The sequence below is a fragment of the Vitis riparia genome, chromosome 11 (assembly GCF_004353265.1).
Source record: "Vitis riparia cultivar Riparia Gloire de Montpellier isolate 1030 chromosome 11, EGFV_Vit.rip_1.0, whole genome shotgun sequence".
In the NCBI taxonomy this organism is placed as follows: domain Eukaryota; kingdom Viridiplantae; phylum Streptophyta; class Magnoliopsida; order Vitales; family Vitaceae; genus Vitis; species Vitis riparia.
In genome coordinates, this window is record NC_048441.1 from 8,750,498 (window position 1) to 8,771,513 (window position 21,016).

At 34.6% G+C, this 21,016-nt stretch overlaps 1 protein-coding gene across 1 annotated transcript; it reads left to right on the forward strand.

Moving 5' to 3' along the window:
* Positions 1 to 2,057: 2,057 nt before the first annotated feature.
* LOC117924495 lies at positions 2,058 to 11,610 on the forward strand. Its single transcript, XM_034843120.1, has 5 exons — positions 2,058 to 2,430; positions 3,428 to 3,583; positions 4,472 to 4,567; positions 7,656 to 7,776; positions 11,220 to 11,610. The coding sequence occupies exons 1-5, from the start codon at positions 2,140 to 2,142 to the stop codon at positions 11,390 to 11,392; spliced, it is 837 nt and encodes a 278-aa protein (XP_034699011.1). The 5' UTR covers positions 2,058 to 2,139; the 3' UTR covers positions 11,393 to 11,610.
* The last annotated feature ends 9,406 nt before the right edge of the window (positions 11,611 to 21,016 follow it).

Sequence of the window (21,016 nt, forward strand, 5' to 3'; positions counted from 1 at the left end):
AGCATTACCTTTGATGGGGGGTAGTCCACATGTTTCCATTATTTGCTTGATTGATCTCCACGATATTGTCGTACCAGCATATATAAATACATACCTCATTTGAGATCGAGCTTTGTGGGGGTCTGAAAGATAGTTAGCATATACATATTCAAGCAATTAAGATTCCGATCCTTCGGAATAATATAAACCCATGTTATTGTAGTATATGATTGACTTTATTTCAATGTCTCTGAGTTGGTGCAGAACTATATCTCACAAGTAAATTAACAAGAATGCAATATATGGTCATGCATAATTTGCAAGATTATCAGTGCACCAATAATACTATAATATGTTACTTTTGGACCAAGTAGTTCTTCATTTTTTTCGCAAGGACGAAATGAGTCATTTTTCATATCAAGTGATTGGACAATCATTGGAGAACTTAAAAGATGCATTTTATCCCATAACTTTTTGTGAGAAAGAAGAGAGAAAGTCTTTCTATTTCTCTAAATAGAGAAAAAATTTTATATTTCTTTTGTAGAGACTATTTGTGCTGATAAAGTGTTATAAAACAAAGTGAGAGAAGAAGAAAATAAGAAAGAGATAATAGAATATATCGAAAAATTCAATTGAATTTCATTAGGGGTCTTTCCATTTTATAAGAAGTTACACAAGATATTTATGAATAATCATTCACAAGTTACCATAGTGGTACAAAATATCATATTTTATAAATATTTATTTTATATTCTTTAGTATATCCAAACTAAATACATAGTATCCTTTGGTATATATCATTTTTTTTTGTTAAATTAACTGCAATTCATGTATTATTATTTTTGCTATTATTTTTTTTGAGTTTTTAAAAACATTTTTATGAATTATTTTTTTATTAATTTTCTATATTTTGTGTTAAAATGTCTATCAATATTTTTTGATATATTCCTAAAATCAAATTATATATCCGCCAAAATTGATATTTTCATCCTTGGTTTGACACCCAACATGATGCCCTTATTGCCATAGTGTTAGAATTAGGGGGCTAACCGTTAGTATTTATCATGTTTAACATTTATATATATATATATAATTTACTCAGCTTCCTTAAAGATTTAATTAAATATATATTATTTCATTACTTTAAAATTTTATTAAATATTTATTTTAGGGAGAATTGTGTTTTGGATCCAATTGGACTAAAAAAATTAAGATTTGACCCATAAAAGTTGCATAATTAATAGGAATGATATAAAATGTGAAAAGACCAATATACCGTTCAAAACTTTTTTAAGTATTTTCTACCACAATATTTGATAAATTTTTTTATCTTAATTTTTTTTAATAATTATTCTGAAAATTTATTATTTTTAGAAAACTGATTTTTTTTTTAAAAATATATCATTTAAAAAAAATAATTTTGACATATTTTTAGTTATTTTTTACATACAATTTTAAAAATATATATTTTCCAAAATGTTTGATTTTTAAATAATAATAATAATAATAATAATAATAATAATAATAATAATTTATTTTTATTTTTTTGGAAAATGGTATATTTTTTTTTCTAAATCACTCAATTAAATTAAATTTTATTAAGATTTAAAAAAGGAATAAAATTTAAATTAATGTTTTTCTACTTTTTTTTTCATAGCCAATAAATATCATTTTTGAAAAGATAAAAAATCCGTATCCTTCTTCTCAATTTTCACATTTTTTTATAGATTTTGAGCTTAAATAGTGAACTTATATAAACTAAAGTTTAATTTTTGGGTCCAATTAGATCCAAAATATAATTATCTCTTTATTTTATTTTGAGTGAAAGCAGAGGTGAATCAAAATAGTAAAAAATTCACGAGAGTAGAATGAAATTAATTGTATATGTTTTTTTTTTTTAAAGTTTTATTTATCATTCTAAAAAAAATTTAATTATAATTTGGAGTAATGCTAACACGGTCCACGGATCCGCTGCCGTCGATTTTGCGAAGGGTAGAATGGGAGAAAATTAAAATACAGAACCCAAAGATGCGATGCGTGGTGGAGTGGATTTGTTGTTTAAAGTATAAACAAGTTGCAGTGTTTTTTGTTTACCCTGGCGCATGTGGACTGACCGTATATGAATGGTGGAGTGACGTGAACCGAGAGAAGAGGATAACAATGGCTATGGCTGTCCTCTCGTCTTCACTTCCTCCACTCTCCAACTCACTTCCAACTTCCACCTCCTCCTCCAATCTCTGTTGCCCAAGAATCTACTCCTCCTCTTCCTATCACCTCCGCCGGCGACTCCTCCGGCCAATCATTGCTTCTCAGCTCTGCGCTCCCCAGACCTTCAAAATCGATAAATCTTCACTCGTTGTCGCCGAAACTGTATCCGAGGACCAGCTTTGGGCCGCCGCCTGTCTCCGCATTCGCTCTTTCTATCAATTTGGCCCATCTTACGGCATCGATGTGAGTGTCGATTTCATTGGTTTTGTAGAATTTTAGCTATTTTAGTCTTGGGCATCTTTATTTTAAGCCTTTGTTGTGACAGAAATTTTTGGAATTGTTGCATTTGTTAGAGAACTCAACGCTAAGCCTCTGTTTGGTGGTTGAGAAAACTTAGGAAAAATAAATTAAAGTTTTTATTTTTTGTCATGATGGGGTTGCTGTGGTATTATTGTCTTTGTTAAACACGTCAGCATTAACCCTCTGTTCGAAAACTGTAGGAAAACAAAATAAAGTGGTTTTCACTCTGTTATGATGGAGAATTTTTGGAATTGTTGGTGAATTAATAAATATTAATCCCCTGTTTAGACGTAGTTTAGTGGGGAACATGGAATCTAAATGTATTGATGATCGGGAAGGTAAGGTGATAGTTTTGTACCTGATCCACTGCGATTCAGCTCTATCTCGTCCTGATTTTTCTATTGTAAAATCGAGAAGCTCGAATGATGATGGAGCATCTTTATTGCCGCACAACTATTTAGTGTTATTTGGTTGTAGGCCAGAGTTAGTGGATATGAACCAAAGATATGTTTAGATTTGCCTTGCTATTGTGAATTGTGATTGTGATATCTCACATCGGTGATGTAAATATATATGTAGTTTGGGCTGGCAACTCCATGGTGGACCCCTCTTAACTGGGTAATGCTGTTTGTTGTAGAATAGTATTACCCGGTGTGCAATTCTGTTTATCCAACCTTACAAGGAATGCTTGTTTTTTTAACCCCACAATACCGTAGTGGGCTCTTATTAACTGAGTAAATGCATTTTATACCAGTGAGTACCCATTCAGCCAAGAGAAAATAATATCTATATGGGAAGGAGCAAAGATGAGGATTTTAAATTTTTTATAGAAGTCATTTCATTGTGTGTGTGATTAACTTTGCTATAACTTCATCTTCTTCTTCTTATGCTTTGTTAAATATTACACTGATGTTATTTCTTCATTGTCAAGTTCTATTAGGATCATAAAGGGTATTTGGCTGAACGTGAGTTTGAAGCACTAAAGGAACGTGTTGCTGGGAAGAGAGAGGGTTTTAGAAGGGTTTCTTGCATAAATGCAACTATTCCATTATCACAAATATCCAGCTTTTCAGATGATCTATGTGCTGCATGTAAGGTAAATTGATTTTCTTTTTTTATAAAAATTATGTTATTTAGTTGGTTTTTTTTTTTTTTGGTTTGATCTAGCTAGAAGTTAAAGCTTGTGTAGTGGTTCTATGGTTATTCTGGTGGACTTTTCCTATCCTAGAAAAGGACTAAGGACATTGATAAGATGGCTTAATTACCCTTGATGTGTCTGGAGACTGAGTTCAATTATGAGGAGACTGAATTGGGGCTTAGCCTTGGAGAAAGCTTTTTGGCTTACAGAACTGATTTTAGCTAGGTTGACCCAGTTCTTGGTTGTATATGTATAGGATTTGCATTTCTATGATTTGGGCTTCAATTCAATAGGGCTTCAAGACCGGGGTGACTAATTCAGGGTTTGAGTGATTCAGTATCAAATGTGATTTAAGACCTGAGCTTTTGGTTGGGAATATTATAAATAGTGGAGGGAGTAATTCATAAGTTCTTGAATTTTTTACAAAATAAGTTTTGTTTCATAACTCAATGCGAACATTGGTGAATATTGAGAATGCGGAAAATGAATGGGAAAACCCAATCATATTGAAATATGCATTCAGGTTGTCTGTTGGGCCACACTGAACTCAACAAAACCCTGGTTTGTTTGGGTATGAGCTGAGCTGAGCCTCTGCCTCCTCAATCTCAGTATCGTTAGACCTGAGATGTCTGAGCAATTAGCTTGTTTGCAGCTCCAATCCTGACTATATTCATGCTTAGATTAATTTTCTGTTACAATGAAGCATCTATAGCCATATGGATTGATTCTGCCTCAATCTTCTGCCCTGACACACATCTCTGGATGCCTTGGAATTGAGAGCTGATGTATATGTTAGTGTTTTGGTTGTAGTAGTGTGATTTAATTCTTTTCTCTAATATATTGTAGTTTACTCACAATGGAGAAGACCGAGTTGTAGTTGGAACCCTTGATCTCAACCAATGTGTGAGTCTTCCTGATGAAATAACAGGAATGAAGCCACAGGTAACTGATTTGGTGCCAGTATTAGCTTCTTTGTGATTTTAGTAAAATTGAATGCTATACATCTCCTTGTGAATAAAAGAATCAAATGATCAGATATATTTAAAATACATTGTCATGATTGATACATGTATATTTTATTGTGAAGTGTGAAATACACTATTTTCAGTTTCTCTTTTTCTTCTAAGAGAAGTATCTTGTTTCATTAATGGTTAAAACTTCCTTTACTGCATTTATAATTTCTTCTTTTTATTACTGCATTTATGATTTTAATTTTTTAACTTACCAGCTTTGTGTGGGGAATAGTCCTTAGTGCCTCAATCCATATCCTTGAAATGGAGGAATTGCAGATTGGGAGCTGATCCCTCAATTCTCACACCTGTGAATTTGGGAATGCTGTTATGGGATGCTCCCAGATATTCAGTTTCAGCATGACATTTTCAAAGTCTTGCTCAAACCTTGTTCAGGAGTTAAACAGAATCTAGATCACCAACCATTGAGCCACATCACTTTTTATGCTACTCTAATTAATAGCACATACACTAGTGTGCATGCATATGTACATACATTTACACATTTATGTGTATTTTTCTAATTAATAATACATACACTGGTGTGCATGCATGTGTACATACATTCACATGTTTATGCATACACATGCCTACTCATGTTTATGTTTTGTGATGAGCAATAAGACCTTGCGTTGTGCATAAAAGACATATATACATCTCCTTTGTAGATTAAGTTTAAAACCTATTCCAGTATCCCCAGTTAGGGCTGTAGGCTAGATGTCATTACTTGAGATATTCATTTTATCATTATACTTTTGTCTTCTTTTCCATGCAACTTTTTCTCTCTCTCCTCCTCTCTTTCTAAGAATTCTCTATTCTTGCAACACTCTTTCTCCTTTTTCTCTGCCCCAGCTTTGCCCTCAAATTTGATCCTGCACATCTCTAACAGTTAATCAATTGCCACCAAAGCTACCCTATATATTGCTCCTATTACAAGCCTCTACTAAGAATCCTCCTTTCAATCATTGATTTTACTGATGGATTAGCCACCATAATTTGTGACTATCAAGAAAAAGGTGTTATATAAACTGTGAGTATTATAGTGCCATTGGGGAGAGATGTTTTGTTATTAGTGTTGTAGTTATTATGGCTCAATGTCATTGTAATTGAGTTAAGTTACAGCATGTTGGCATTAAGATGTTTACTTGGCTAGGGAGCGGGATCCAGGAGTTTTCACATAGATCCTAAGCACCTCCAGTGGTAGGCTCAGCAGCCTCCCATTACCTAGTCTTTATGATGATTCAAGAGTCTTCACTTATCTAGAGTTAGAGGATTGCTGAAGTCGGCACAAAGAGCTGTGTTGGGCCTGCTTTGGTTGGGTTAAGAGAAGAGAGACCTGCTTCTGTCCTTTGGCCAAATAATAGCCTATCTTGGTGACGTATGGACTGATTTGTGGGTGCTGATACTAACAGCGCCTGTAACTCTTGGATGTTGGCTAAGCGGGTAGACTGGAAAGCCAAGTATTGGTTTTGGCAGGTGATCTCACTAGCTGGCATCTAGCTATCTCCTATAATCCCTAATCCCATATATGTAAACCTATCTATTCCTCAAATAAGCAATAATTTGTCTAAGCCTCTTATCAAATATAATGACATTGAAAAAAAATACACTACATGTGTAAAGTTGAACTTAAAAAATATATTTTTGAAGGAATTTTGAGATTCAAGAAATCATTTCCAAGTCCTTAAATAAAAATAAAAATAGAGCAATAAAAATTAAAAAACAAAGTTGAGTTGGATACAGATGGATTAGAGTACTGGCTTGGATTGTCTGGAAAGAGAAAGAAGAGTATGATATAATCGGCTTCATCAGAAAATGAAAGCCTCAGTTTCATAGTCCTGACTTTTAAATCATTTTGTTGTAAAAACTAGAAGTTCTTTGTTTGAAAACGAGGCACTAATCCAAGTTCACTCAGTACATTAGAATGGCCATGTAAGTTATAAAGTGAAGCTAAAACATAGACCCACAGAGCCCGAGAACAGAGGGTAAAGATTTTCTTGTGAACTCACCATGCTGTATCATTCAACATACCATGCCTAATAATCTCAATCTCCAGTACATACCCCACAGAAATACCTATTTTTCTCTAGAACCATTGGAGAGACTAAAGTTTGGATTGCAAGTTGCAACTTGACAAAGATGCAGCCAGAGAAGACATAAAGAAGATGTGGACTGCAGCCATTGGCTGGTGGCAATGCAGCATGGCTGGAGAAGTCAGAAGAGGCAGCATGGTGGCAGTTTGGAAGTAGGTTAGGGTTGTGAGGAGGCTAGGAAAGTGTTGCTCTTATCCTATTATAATGAAAAACATGAGGCATTTTAGGAAAGATAAGTGTAAATGTCATGTGACAGCTAATTGAGGTGGGTGGGGGGGTGGACTCTTGGGGCAATACAAACCCTGACCCTATCCTGAAACCCAGCCTGGGTTTTACAAAATAATAATAATAATAATAAAAAAAATACATAAAAAAAAAAAATTCCAAATCCTTTACCCAATGGGGCTATGTCAGATTACCTAAAAAACATGTCCAATTGCCATCCCTAGTCTTTTCTTTCAAGCTACTCCACTTTCTCTTCAAGTTAAAGTTAACTCAACAATCACCTGGTTGATATCTTTTGTCCAAAGCCTACTATAAACATTCGGACATTAGAATCTCAGTCTTTCCTAGTCACTTATGTGGAGACTGATAAGGCGGCCATTTGCTGTCTCCTGCATGATGAGCTAAATTGTGAGATTGGCTTTATGATCTTCTTGTAGAACTGTACTCAAACATTTCATGCATTTATGATTGATTACATGTTGATATTTTGTATATCTGATTGCATATAATACTAACATGGAGCAGCTGTACAACACCATTGACCTATTATCTAAATAAATGAAACGAAAAATAATCCATTACAATTAATTTTTTTCTCTTGAAAAGCATCTTGTTAAGTAATTTTACATTATCGATACTCACATTTCTATAATTTATATACTCCATTATATTTTGCGCTATCTTATGAATTTACTCCAACAGGGCATTGGAGCTGATTTTTTAAGGGCATACCTGAGTAATGTATGTGTTGCCAAGGAGCTGCATAGAAATGGGTTGGGTTCTGCACTTGTAGCAAAGTCAAAGATGGTTGCTCAAGAATGGGGTAAGAAACTCTAATGTACTAATCTTCTACTGTTATCTACCCTTTCGTTCCTTGTTGTCACCGAATTGATCCAAAAGCTAGTAGCATGTACAGTTGCAATTATATTAATGGCCCTATGGTCCATACTCGGACACAAGTACTCTCTCTCTCTCTCTCTCACACACACACACACACGTGTGCACGATATTGCACACACACACACGCACATGCGCGCACACATACGCTTGCATGCCCGCGCGCACACACACACAAGCACACATGCACACTCATGAATTCCAAAAGGAAACTATTGAGAGATCTTTTCAAATGAAATATCAAATGAAATGGTCATTACAATTATCATTAGGTAACCCAATCCCAAAACATTTTGGCTAATGCAACTTACGTTGCAAGTTGCAACACCAACGTCAAAACATAGATCCCCCACTGTCAGTTAAGGCTTGGGTTCTAAAGGTTAAGATGTTTGAGGACATAGGACTTCCCAACTAATTGCAAGCTGATGGGGAATTCCGTAAGGCATATAGCAGCAGAGGAATACCCTGATATCTGCAACTTATTTATATTCACTTCGACTTCCCATCATAGATGTTGTTCCTGTTCTAGACACAAATAGATGTTGGTTATATCATTACAATTTACAGATTTGAGAGCATTGCAACAGTTTTTGTTACTAGACTTATAGGGTGTTTGGTAAATCAACTTAATGACTTAATTTAAGTTATTAAGTAGATTAAGCATGTTTGGTAAAATAATTTAATATCACAATTTAAAATAAAAAATAACTTTAAGTATTAAGTTAAAGGAATTAACTTCTTTTTTTTTTTTTAATAAAAAAAAGGTATTAATTATAAAAAAAAAGTACAAGAAAAGGATGAGAAGTCATTCCCACAAAATACATAATACCGATCAAAGTAAGTCTAAACCCTCCACTATACAAGGAGAACTATACACAAAAGTATATGTTGCTTAAAGATACATAATATCCTTAAAATAATTAATGTATTTTTAATCTTAAATTTCTTTTACCTTACTTGTCCATGTTTAGTGAGTTTGTTTATTTATTTATTTATTTTTATCATAAACAAGATGTATTAATTACATATAAAGAGTTCATGAGAGGGATGAAGAATCCTTCCCACAAAAATACAAACTTGATTTAAACACAAAACCTCCACTATACAAGGAGATTTGTACAAAAAGAATATCACAAAAGACCATACAAGGGAAACCTCTCCTAACAAAAGGGCTAGGCTTCTCTCATTGGTGGCCCATCCCTAATGGTGTACATATTGAAAGCCAACTAAGTTGGATGATGTTCAAAGGAATGCCTTCGAAATCATCAATACAAGAGGCTCACAAAGAAGTAAAGAGACGAAATAAATCTCATAATGTCTCACATGTCTTCCATTTATCCTTAAAGGTCCTAACATTTCTCTCTCCCCACACCATCCAAATCAAAGTGAGACAAATAATCCTCCAAAGTGTCTTGCCTTGAGTGGAATTATTAAAACCCATATGAGAAATAGTCATCATATCACAAAAACTCCTAGGTTGAACTCACATCATCCATGCTTGTATGGAAAGTCTGTGCCACAATCCTGAAGCGAACAGACAATGTAGAAATGTCACTCATCTCTCCACTCTCCCTACATAGTATACACCAATTCGGACTCAGAGCTTTGGAAGGTCTTATCAACTGAAGCATGTCATTTTGGTATTTACCTTTTTGTGTGCCACTAACCAAGCAAAGACATTGACCTTAGATGAGACTTTTGATTTCCAAATAAATTTGGCTGGATAGAAAGGAACTGAATTTGATAATTTGGACAAAGTGAGGAAGAAAGATTTTATTGAGAATAAGCTTGAAGAGGATAGTGCCTATGCTCATGCATCTGGGATAGATGTGGACAAGTGTACACGGGTAAGAGAAGTCATTAGTTCTTCAAGATCCTGAATCTCCAAATCAGTTAGGTTTCTAACTATGACGACTCTATAAAGTCTAGAAAATTGTGAACACAACGATTGATACCCCTACCACAAGTCTTCCTAAAAATGGATTTTGGTCCCATCTCCCACCACAAAGCGAGTATGTATAGAAAAAAATTGTAGTATATGTGCAATAGTCTTCCAAAGGTACCGATGTGACCATTTAACTATAGTAATGGCATCCTACCCATTAGGATGTATCCATAGATATTCAAAATAATCTAATGCCAAGGGGTGTAACTTTCCTTATGGAACCTCAAGATCCACTTTCCTAATAGAGCATGATTCCTCAAAGAAATGAGTATATTTATAATAATGGCTTTACATTCACATCTCATCTTTTATAGTGATTTTTTTTTTTGTAATTATCTTATGCATCTATAATACTTTATGCTTAACAAATAAATTTATTGCTTAAGATTAATGAAAGTATAAGTCTTAATAAAAATTAATGAGGTTAAATATATCAAATTTGATGATTTAGAATAAATTTTATTTTAATTTTACCAAACAACCTTAACACTCAAAATAAAAATTAAATAATAAGTTTTAAGTCAATCACATAAGAATAATTTAACTTAAAATTAATTTAAGTCATTAAATAATAAGTATTAAGTTTTACTGAACACCTTTTTATTCTCATACTAGCTTAAATGAGCTTGATGAGTCATTAGGATGATCTAGAAATTTTTGGTCCATAGAGATTTTATTTGCCCTTGTCCTTGCACCATAATCCTTTGGACTCATTTTTTTCATTTTTATCCTACACATGCTCTTGAATGGAAGAACTTACTCTCAAAAGGAACTATAAGAAGGTAAGAAAAAATTATGATTAAGCCCTTGCATAATTTTTGTACAAATGATGCCAACATGTAGTTGACTTACCAAATTCCTTGTCATTGATTTCCTGCAGTTCTGTTAATGTTTGAATGAAAAATGTTGTTCAATATTTTGTGCTAGTAAAAGAGGGCCATATGAATGAAAATTTTATGGGCCAAGTATATAAATAAAGATTAGCTTAGTGCCATTCCATAATTTTACTCATATGCACTTGGCAAAAAGTTTTCTTGGCATTCATTTGTGTATTGACATTATTCATTTCTATAATGCCAAGAATCAGAATAGGGTCAGCTTAAGATAACTGAATGATTTTCTTGGTAATAGTATTCAGTCATGAGCATAGAATAAGTTCCTAACATGTAATCCTGTAGGGATAGCATACTTCTTATTCTCTGATTATGTTATTTAGCAAAAATCATAGGCAATGAGATGGATAGCCAATCCAGTGGTGGTTTTCACGGGTATGAGACTGTAAAAAGTATTGATTTGAAGCTAGATATAATTTGATCATAACCTATTTCAGTATGTGTATTGTCATCAACCATCTGTTCTATTTAGAACGAATTATAAAATGGGATCATTTTTTTCATGGCTCACGCATTTGGAATGTCCTTCAGGCATAACTGACTTGTATGTCCACTTTGCGGTTGACAATGAACCTGCAAAGCAGTTATACATGAAGAGTGGTTTCATATATGAGAATGATGAACCAGCATGGAAAGCCAGGTTTCTAGATCGACCCCGAAGGATTCTTTTATGGACGGGTCTCCCTGTCAACTATGATGTGTAATGTTATAATACATCAAGGTGATGTAGTGCCATAATTCTTTTATGTTTGTAAATTTGATATACAAATGTTTATAGTAACTTACAAGAAACTATGTTTTCATTTGAAATGTAAAGCAAGTTTATCATTACATCTCTGGTTAGAGAAATTATTACTATTGTGATGTTTCCAACTAAGGAATCAGTAAGTATTGAATTGAATGGAAATATATTTGTCTTTCCTTTTGTTATAGTACAACTATACCTTTCATGAAGAAATTAAAATTTATGGCCCTGGAAAAGGAATGTAGAGTATTTGATATGTACATAAATACAACTTCAAAGATGACTCATAAAACTAGTGAAACTTCAAGATTTCCTTATGATATTTGGCTGAGTGCAATGGACTTAATTCACCCTCCTGCACTAAAAAATTTTGGTTTTTTTTTTTTTTTTTTTTTTTTTTCTTGTGTGTGTTAAATCTTGAAGGTGATGAGGTTATCAAACGGATAGAAAATGACCTAGGTTTCTGAATTAGCCTAAGGCTTTGTAACCCGTAAGTTGGATATGCACCACAATATAGAGTTTCCACTCTCTTTGCCTATTTACCCCTAGCGACAACAAAATCAATTTGAGTCATGCTATGAATACAAAATGTGTGATCCATATCTATGATTAAACACACTAGAAGAGTTTTCACTCCCTCATTTAATACTACAATACTAAGGTTGATTTTCATCAAGTCTTATAGGGGCTTTACACCTTAGTCATCACATCACTATCTACCATCTACTAATGACATTTTCAAACAACAATGGCGTGTGGTGATAACAATGAAGGTGTTGGTCCTTTTCTCAACTTTCTCAAACTTGGCTTTGGTGAATTGAACAAGATAGCCCAAACTTATCCTCACCTTAGATCGGAAAATTAAACTCATTATACCAAGACAAGAAGATTGAAAATTAAATATTGAAATACAAATAGAAATGCATGATTGCAACCATACTAGAGGAAGATTATGTTCTTGCTCTCTATTCCTTACGTTTCTGTCTTGCTTGTACTCTTCTTCTACATACTACTTCACTCCATTTCTACACACTAACTTTCAATTAGCATTCTCCCCTTTATATAGGGCTTTTCCACCAAATTTCCTTACATAAGAATGCAAATAGGCATGGGAAAGAGGGAGATAGTTGGTTACAAGTTGGAAAAGTTAGCTCTTTGCTTAGTTATTTTTAGCATAGGCACTACATTGTGGGCTTCTTTGGCATGAAAATGGATAGAATATGTGGCACTCTCTTATTGGATAATGTGCAACCTATGTGGCAATCATGGATGGCAAACTAACATCTAATGGCATGGAAATGAGACATTTAGTCAATTGTGATAAAAACCTACAGAAACAAAGGAAAATATCATAAAAACACATTAAACATAAAAATAGGGACAGTGATAAAATTGAGTAGAGAAATAAAATTAGATCCAAAGATTAAATAAGAATGTCAAAGTTTAAGAATACAAATACTATATTTGGTTCTAATCACTCACTTTAATTTGCCAGTTTCGCTCACATTGACTCCAAGACTACTTAAACACTTTTTGAAAATTCTAAATATGAGACATGGAAAAATCAAGATTAATTGTTACTATGTTGGATTTAGTTTTCCCTAGCTATTGGTATTTTGGCATAAGTTGATGGTTATTCAACTTCATTTCAAGTTTGGTGCATTCTAGAAAAAATGTTTCCCTCTCAGTTAATGGGACATGTCATATAGCTTCATCTTCAACATTAAAATACAAAGAAAAGCTCCTCTTCCTTTATCTCTAAAAATGAACACATCTACTGATAATTTTGCTTTTGCATCTCATCCAATTTTAAAGGATGATCTCATAATTTACATTCTCTCATAGGATGAGTTAGGAACCTTATTAATAACTTTCACTTCTTTCTTCTTATTCATTTCTAGTTCCTCAACTCTCCTTGCTAACACAACATATTTAGCTTGTAGATTATATTAATTGTCTTCAAAATGCCTTCACCAAATGTGGGGCTTTGTTATGTTAGAGCAGGGGATTGTTGGCTGGAAAAGTCCTTGATTTTAGGACATGGAATGCACACGGAGAATCTCACAACCATATATGTGTGTGTGTGTATGATATATATAAAGAATGTTGGATGAGGAAATTATAGATACTAGTAAATCAAAATCGTGTATTGCCATTTATATTTGACAAGAATGTCTAAACCAAATAAGAATCGTATATTGTCATTCATATATTTGGCAATAGCATGTGATCTACATGGAAACCTCGTGGTGGTGGGGGCCTGTAAATAGAGGTCTCCTCTCCTTATTCTATTCATCTCAGAGTTGAGAGAAAAAGAGTGGTACAACTCTTTGAGTGAAAAAGTGAGGTTCTCTTAAGAGCTATAGAATTATTATTCTCTTGGGTGTAATTGGGTTTTGGGTTTGTGAGGAGTGAGTGATTGTAAACACTTGTGGTTATTTTTCTCCCTATAGTGAAGATTTATAGCAGCTTCATGGACATAGCTTGTTTGGGTGAACCATGTAAATTTTGTGTGTTAATTTTGTTTGCTCTATTTTGTTATTATTTCCACTTTTTTATTTGCTTCATTAATTTGGTCTTTTAGGGGGTTTATTTCCTAACAACTGGTATTAGAGCAAGGTTCTGCAGTGTTATCAGAGCTTGCAGGTAGTCTAAAGAAGTTTTGTTTAAGGAGATTGGAATTTAAGAGGAACAATCATGACCCCTCTAGCCTTTCCTAAGAACTTTTAGTTTTGTCTAAGGAGGTTGGGTTTTAAGTCGGACCATTGTGATCTCTCCAATCTTTCCTAGGAACTTTCTGAGTGGTTTAAAGCTTTGGGTGGAAGTTCATATGCAATTTTTATAGGTACAGAGGTACTATAAAAAGTACAATTTTTTGTAGAAGTCCTGAGGAACCAAATTTGAGTGGGAGTAATGGCAGCGGACGAAGAAAAGTGCATCAAAATTGAGAATTTCAGTGATGAAGATTTTAGCTTTTGGAAAATGGAAATTGAAGATTATCTATTTTAGAAAGACACGCATTTGCCTCTTTTGGGAGAAAAGCCAATAGATATGAAAGATGAAGAGTGGGCTTTACTCGACAAGCAGACGCTTGGAGTTATTTGGTTGACGCTTTCAACATAGCAAAGGAGAAGACCATGACGGGTCTTATGAGGGCTCTTTCTGACATGTATGAGAAACCATCAGCTTCAAATAAAGTGCACTTGATGAGGCGATTCAATTTGCAAATAAAAGAAGACATGTTTGTAACAGCTCACATCAACGAATTTAGTATAATCACAACACAACTAAGTTTGACAGAAATCAAGTTTGACGATGAACTCTACTTGAAGAATAGGGTTTCACGGGAATAATTTTCTTTCATTGAGATTATTCTTTTATAGAGTTTACAACATATACAAATCCTTCAAATCAGGAAACGAAATCACTAATTAAAAGGAAAGAATAACTCCTAACAATTACTTTCCTAAAAATACAAAGATTGACAACTAATAGCTAATTTACAGCTTTACAAAGTTATTTCTTTCCATATTAGTTTCGGTTTTCCAACACTCCCCCTCAAGCTAGCTTAAAGATATCTTCCATAGCCAGCTTGCCAACTAGAAAATTAAATTGCCTCTTGTGTAGTCCTTTGGTGAAGACATCAGCCACTTGTTCCTCAGTAGGGATATAGGTCATACAAACCAATCCGTTGTCTATCTTTTTTTTAATGAAATGCTTGTCCACTTCCACATGTTTGGTGCGGTCATGGAGAACCGGATTGTGAGCTACTGAAATTGCTGCCTTGTTGTCACAATACAACTTCATAGGAGATGAACTTGTCATCTTTAACTCTTCCAGTAATCTTCTTATCCACATAATCTCACAAATACCATGAGCTACAACTCTAAACTCAACCTCAGCACTGCTTCTAGCAACCACGTTCTGTTTTTTACTTCGCCACGTAACCAAGTTGCCACATACAAATGAACAGTACCCAGAGGTGGACCTTTGATCCACTATGCTTCCAGCCCAGTCTGCATCGGTGTAGGTTTCTATTTGTAGGTGTCCTCGTGACTTAAACAGAAGACCTCTACCTGGTGTCCCCTTTAGATACCTTAGAATCCTGTAAACAACTTCAAAATGCTCTGGTTTAGGCGCATGCATAAACTAACCATACTCACTGAGAATGCTATGTTAGGGCGTGTATGGGATAGGTAAATCAATCTCCTAACAAGTCTTTGATAATGATCCCGGTCTTTCACATTCTTGGCTTTTGTAGGCTGCAGTTTTACATTCGGCTCTATAGGTGTTTCAGCAGGCGTACATCCTAACATACCTGTCTCATCAAGAAGATCAAGAACATACTTCCGCTGATTTACAAAGATACCTTCTTTGGACCTAGTAAACTCCATCCCAAGAAAGTATTTTAATGCCCCCAGGTCCTTAATCTCAAATTCCTCAGCAAGTTTCCCCTTCAGCTTCTCTAGTTCATTGCAATCATCCCCAGTTAACACAATATCGTCAACATATACAATTAAGATGACTACTTTGCCTTCATTTGAATGTTTGTAGAACATCGTGTGATCAGCTTGACTTTGAGTATATCCATAATGTTTTATTACTTTGCTAAAGCGCTCAAATCAAGCTCTAAGCGACTGCTTAAGTCCGTATAAGGACTTCTTCAATTTGCACACTTTCCCAACTCCAAAACTTTCTTCAAAACCTGGTGGAGGACTCATGAACACTTCCTCCTCTAGGTCTCCATTAAGAAAGGTATTTTTAACATCCAATTGGTGTAAGGGCCAATTGGAATTTACTACAAGGGATAACAAAACTCTAATCGAGTTTATTTTAGCTACGGGGGCGAAAGTCTCTTGGTAGTCTATCCCATAGGTTTGAGTAAAACCCTTTGCCACAAGTCTGGCTTTATATCTCTCAACATTTCCATCTGCTTTACTCTTTATTGTAAACACCCATTTGCACCTTACAACTTTTTTTTCCCTCGGTAAATCTACAACCTCCCAAGTGCCATTCTTTTTTAAGGCATTCATTTCCTCAAACACTGCCAATTTCCAACTCGGTTCATCTAGTGCTTCTTGAATATTTCTAGGTACCACAAGTTTTGAAATATTTGTAGTGAATGCTCTATAGTTGTCAGAAAGGTTATTGTAGGAGATATATTTGGCAATGGGATGTTTAGTGCAGGCTCGGGTTCCCTTTCTAAAAGCAATAGGGAGATCAAGGTCAAGGTCCTGTGCAGGAACAATTGAGGCTAATCCTAAACCAAGTTCGGGTGCAGATTCTGGACTTGGACCAAAGTGTGATGGTAAACTTAGATTAGTAACAGAAGAAGAAGAAACATGTATAGGAGTAGGAATAGAAGGAGGGTTACTTGAGACATTTAGAGAGCCATTGCCCAGGGCTTTCGGTTGACCATGTGCTGGGATGATCGGCTGGTTTTTACTTTTTCCAGGGACTTTTTTCCTTGAATAAACCACAAGCTCAAGATTGTTTCTATTTTTTTTTTCATTCGTAGTATTTCTTTTCCTAACATACCAATTTCAGATTCGGATTCGGTAGGCTTAATTTCCTTATTTTCTTTTTTAAGAGAGATATCAAGAATTACACTAGGCAAACGTTCAACAATTTCCCAAATATTTGGTTCCACTAATTTCTCCCCCTGAAGTAAATTTTTGGTAAAATATGGGACATTTTCCATAAAGGAAACATCCATAGTTGTGTAAAAACGTTTTATAAGGGGATTAAAACATTTGTAACCCTTTTTATTATGAGTATATCCTACAAAAACACATTTTTCTGCTCTTGGGTCTAACTTAGATCTTGACCTTTTTGGAATGTGTACATATGCAGTGCAACCAAATATTTTCAAGGGTAATTTAGAATTAATTCGAGATTCTGGAAATACCTTTTCAAGCACTCCAAAGGAGTGGTATACTCCAAAATTTTTATAGGCATCCTGTTGATTAGATATGAAGCAGTTAGTATGGCATCCCCCTATAAGTATTTTGGAATATTCATGTAAAACATCATAGCCCGTGCTACTTCTAACAAGTGTTTATTTTTACGTTCAACTATTTCATTCTGTTAAAGGGTATCAGAACATGAGGATTGATGTAAAATTCCTTTCTCGTTTGAAAAGGTTTCCAAAACTTTATTAAAGTACTCAGTCTCATTATCAGATCTCAAAATACTGATTTTTGTTTGAAATTGGTTTTCAATCATTTTGTAAAATTCTTTAAAAATCCTTTCGACTTCAGATTTTTCCCTCATTAAATATACCCAACAAAGACATGTATGGTCGTCTATAAAAGTCACAAACCATTTTTTTTTCCTGAAATTGTGGTTATTTTTGAAGGTCCCCAAACATCACTATGAAAAAGATAAAATGGTTTTGATGCATAGTAGGGTTTTGGAATGTAAGTTTTTCGTTGGCTCTTTGCCAATAAACAACTTTCACATTGAAATGATAAAGGATCAACCTTTTGAAATAACATTGGAAATAAATGTTTTAAATAAGAGAAACTAGGATGACCTAATATGCAATGCCAAACCATTATTTGATCACGAACAAAAAGAGAACTAATACTACTTAGTCCTTGAGCAATTTTATTACTAGGTAAATTATCCTCGAAATAATAGAAACCATTGATCATCCTAGCACTGCCAATCGTCTTCCCCAAGCTCTGGTCCTGAAAAATACAATGGGATTCATAGAAGATAACACAATAATTAGAATCTCTAGATAATTTGCTAACAGACAAGAGATTACAAGTAAGTTTAGGAACATGGAGAACATATTTAAAATCTATTCTCTCAGAGATTTTTATTAGACCTTTTCCTGCAATAGGTGAGAAATTACCATCAGCTATCCGAACCTTTTTATTTCCAAGACACGGTGAATAGGATTCAAACATGTTTGAGGAATTGGTCATGTGGTCGGATGCTCCAGAATCGATTATCCATGGAGTAGATTTAAAACGACAAGATAGAGCATATAATTCATTACCTGTGTGTGCCAAAGAAACACTAGAAGTACCGGATGTCAAGTTGGATTTCACCAGTGCAAGAAGATGCTCCATTTGCTCAGTGGTAAAGGGGCTGGTCTCAGCCTCATTAGCAGTAGGAATAATGGCTCGGCTTGGTTTGTCACCTGTTTTTCCTTTCTAATTTGTAGGTTTCCCATGGATTTTCCAACAGTTCTCATGAGTATGGCGAGGTTTGTTGCAAAAATCACACCAAACCCGTGGTCTTTCATCTGATTTGCGCTGAAACGCAACAACTTTATTATAGCCTCCACCTGTGGTAACCAAGGTTGAACCTTCAATAGCAACTCTAGGTCCCTTCTTGCCTAGCATCACATTCCTCCGACTCTCTTCTCTTCTAACTTCTGAAAAAACTTCACCAATTGAAGGCAGGGGTTGTCTTCCAATGATTCTCCCCTTTACGTCATCAAACTCGACATTAAGGCCAGCCAAGAAATTGAAGATCTGATTGTCTTCCATGGTTTTCTTATGATGATGTCCATCCTCGACAGATTTCCACTCATAGGTGTTGAAGAGGTCAAAGTCTTGTCAGATCCGCTTCAAGGAGTTGAAGTACTTTGTGACGTTGTCCTCCCCTTGTCGTATCTCACCAAGTTTGAGGGTTAATTCAAAGATTTGTGATTGATTTCCTAAATCAGAATACATCTTATTTTCATTCTCCCAAAGCTCTTGTGTTGTTGGATAGCACATGTAATTAGAGGTAACGTCTTCTTCCATAGAATTCACAAGCCATGTCATCACCATGGAATTCTCAGCATCCATATAGCATAGTTCGGATCATCCACTACAGGAGCCTTCTTTTCACCCGTCAGGTAGCCCATCTTTCCACGTCCTTTGATGTACATCCGAACTGATTGAGACCATCTCAGAAAGTTGTCACCATTTAAGCGAATCATGGTGATTTAGACAGAGTGAGATTCCGAGGTGGTAGGACTGATTTTTGAAGAATCAGTGATGATGGGATTGTTCATAGAAGGTTGAGGAATAGTAGTGGACTCGTTTGAAATATCCGACATGGTTTCAGAGAGAACAGGGATTGAAAGAGAGGAAGAAGGAGGATTTTGGCAAGCAAATTGCTAGCTCTGATACCAACTTGAAGAATAGGGTTTCACGGGGAATAATTTTCTTTCATTGAGATTATTCTTTTATAGAGTTTACAACATATACAAATCCTTCAAACCAGGAAACCAAATCACTGATTAAAAGGAAAGAATAACTCTTAACAATTACTTTCCTAAAAATACAAAGATTGAAAACTAATAGCTAATTTACATCTTTACAAAGTTATTTCTTTCCATATCAGTTTCGGTTTTCCAACAACTCTGATCCTTCTATCCTTTCTACTAGAAAGTTGGAACGTGAAGGTGATGGCAATGAGCAATTCTTCTAGGAGAAAAAGATAGTATTTAAGGATGTTCAAGATCTAATTCTAAGTGAAGAAATACGTCAGATCGAAGCAGATTAATGATAGAAACTCAAATCGAAGTAGATTAAAATCAAGATCTAATTTAGGTTGAAGATTCAGTCAAGTGGGAGTCTGCCATGAAAGATGAGATGGACTCTTTGATGTCAAATCAAACATGGGATTTGATTGAACTAACAGAAGGAAAGAAAGCTTTACATAACAAATGGGTTTTTAGGATAAAAAAATAGCATGATGGAAGCAAGCGTTACAAAGCTAGGTTGGCAGTTAAAGGATTTCAGCATAAAGCAGACATAGACTACATTGAAATTTTCTCTTTGGTAGTGAAGCTGATGACAATCAGGTTGGTGCTAAAGAAGGTAGCTATAGAAAATCTACATTTTGAGCAATTAGATGTAAAGATAGCCTTTCTTCATGGCGATTTAGAGGAGGAGATTTATATGAAGCAAATAGAAGGTTTCATGGTAGCAGGCAAAGAAAACCTCATGTGAAAGTTGAAGAAGAGTTTGTACTGTCTAAAACAGGCTTCGAGATAGTGGTATAAGAAATTTGATAGCTTCATGAGTAGTAGTGGTTTTACAAGATGTCAAGTAGATCATTGTTGTTATATAAAAAAGTTTGACAATAGCTTTATTATTTTACTTTTGTATGTAGATAATATGCTCATTGCAAGTTCTGATATGCAAGAGATAAATACCTTAAAGCATAAATTATTGAAGCAGTTTGCAATGAAAGATCTAATTGCAAAGCAGATTCTTGGAATGAGGATTAGTAGGGACAAATCAATAGGGATTTTGATGTTGTCATAGGTAGGGTACATCAACAAAGGACTATCTAGGTTCAACATGTAAAATGCTAAACCAATGAGCATGCCTTTCGGTGCTCGTTTCAAACTTTCCAAAGAGCAATCACCGAAGACTGAAGAAGAACGTGATCACATCAAGAAGGACTGAAGAAGAACGTGATCACATCAAGAAGGTTCCTTATGCCTCAATCATTGAAAGTTTAATGTATGCCATATTTTGTACAAGACCAGATATTGTGTAAGCAGTGGGAGTGGTGAGTAGGTACATGAACAATCCTAGTAAGATGCACTATGAAGCAGTTAAATGGA

What these genes read in the sequence shown, in the direction of transcription:
- LOC117924495 (XM_034843120.1), top strand. Translation starts at nt 2,140, where the DNA reads ATGGCTATGGCTGTCCTCTCGTCTTCACTTCCTCCACTCTCCAACTCA. An exon ending in GCCCATCTTACGGCATCGAT is followed by an intron (nt 2,431 to 3,427) that starts GTGAGTGTCGAT and finishes AAGTTCTATTAG; the next exon opens with GATCATAAAGGGTATTTGGC. An exon ending in GATGGTTGCTCAAGAATGGG is followed by an intron (nt 7,777 to 11,219) that starts GTAAGAAACTCT and finishes AATGTCCTTCAG; the next exon opens with GCATAACTGACTTGTATGTC.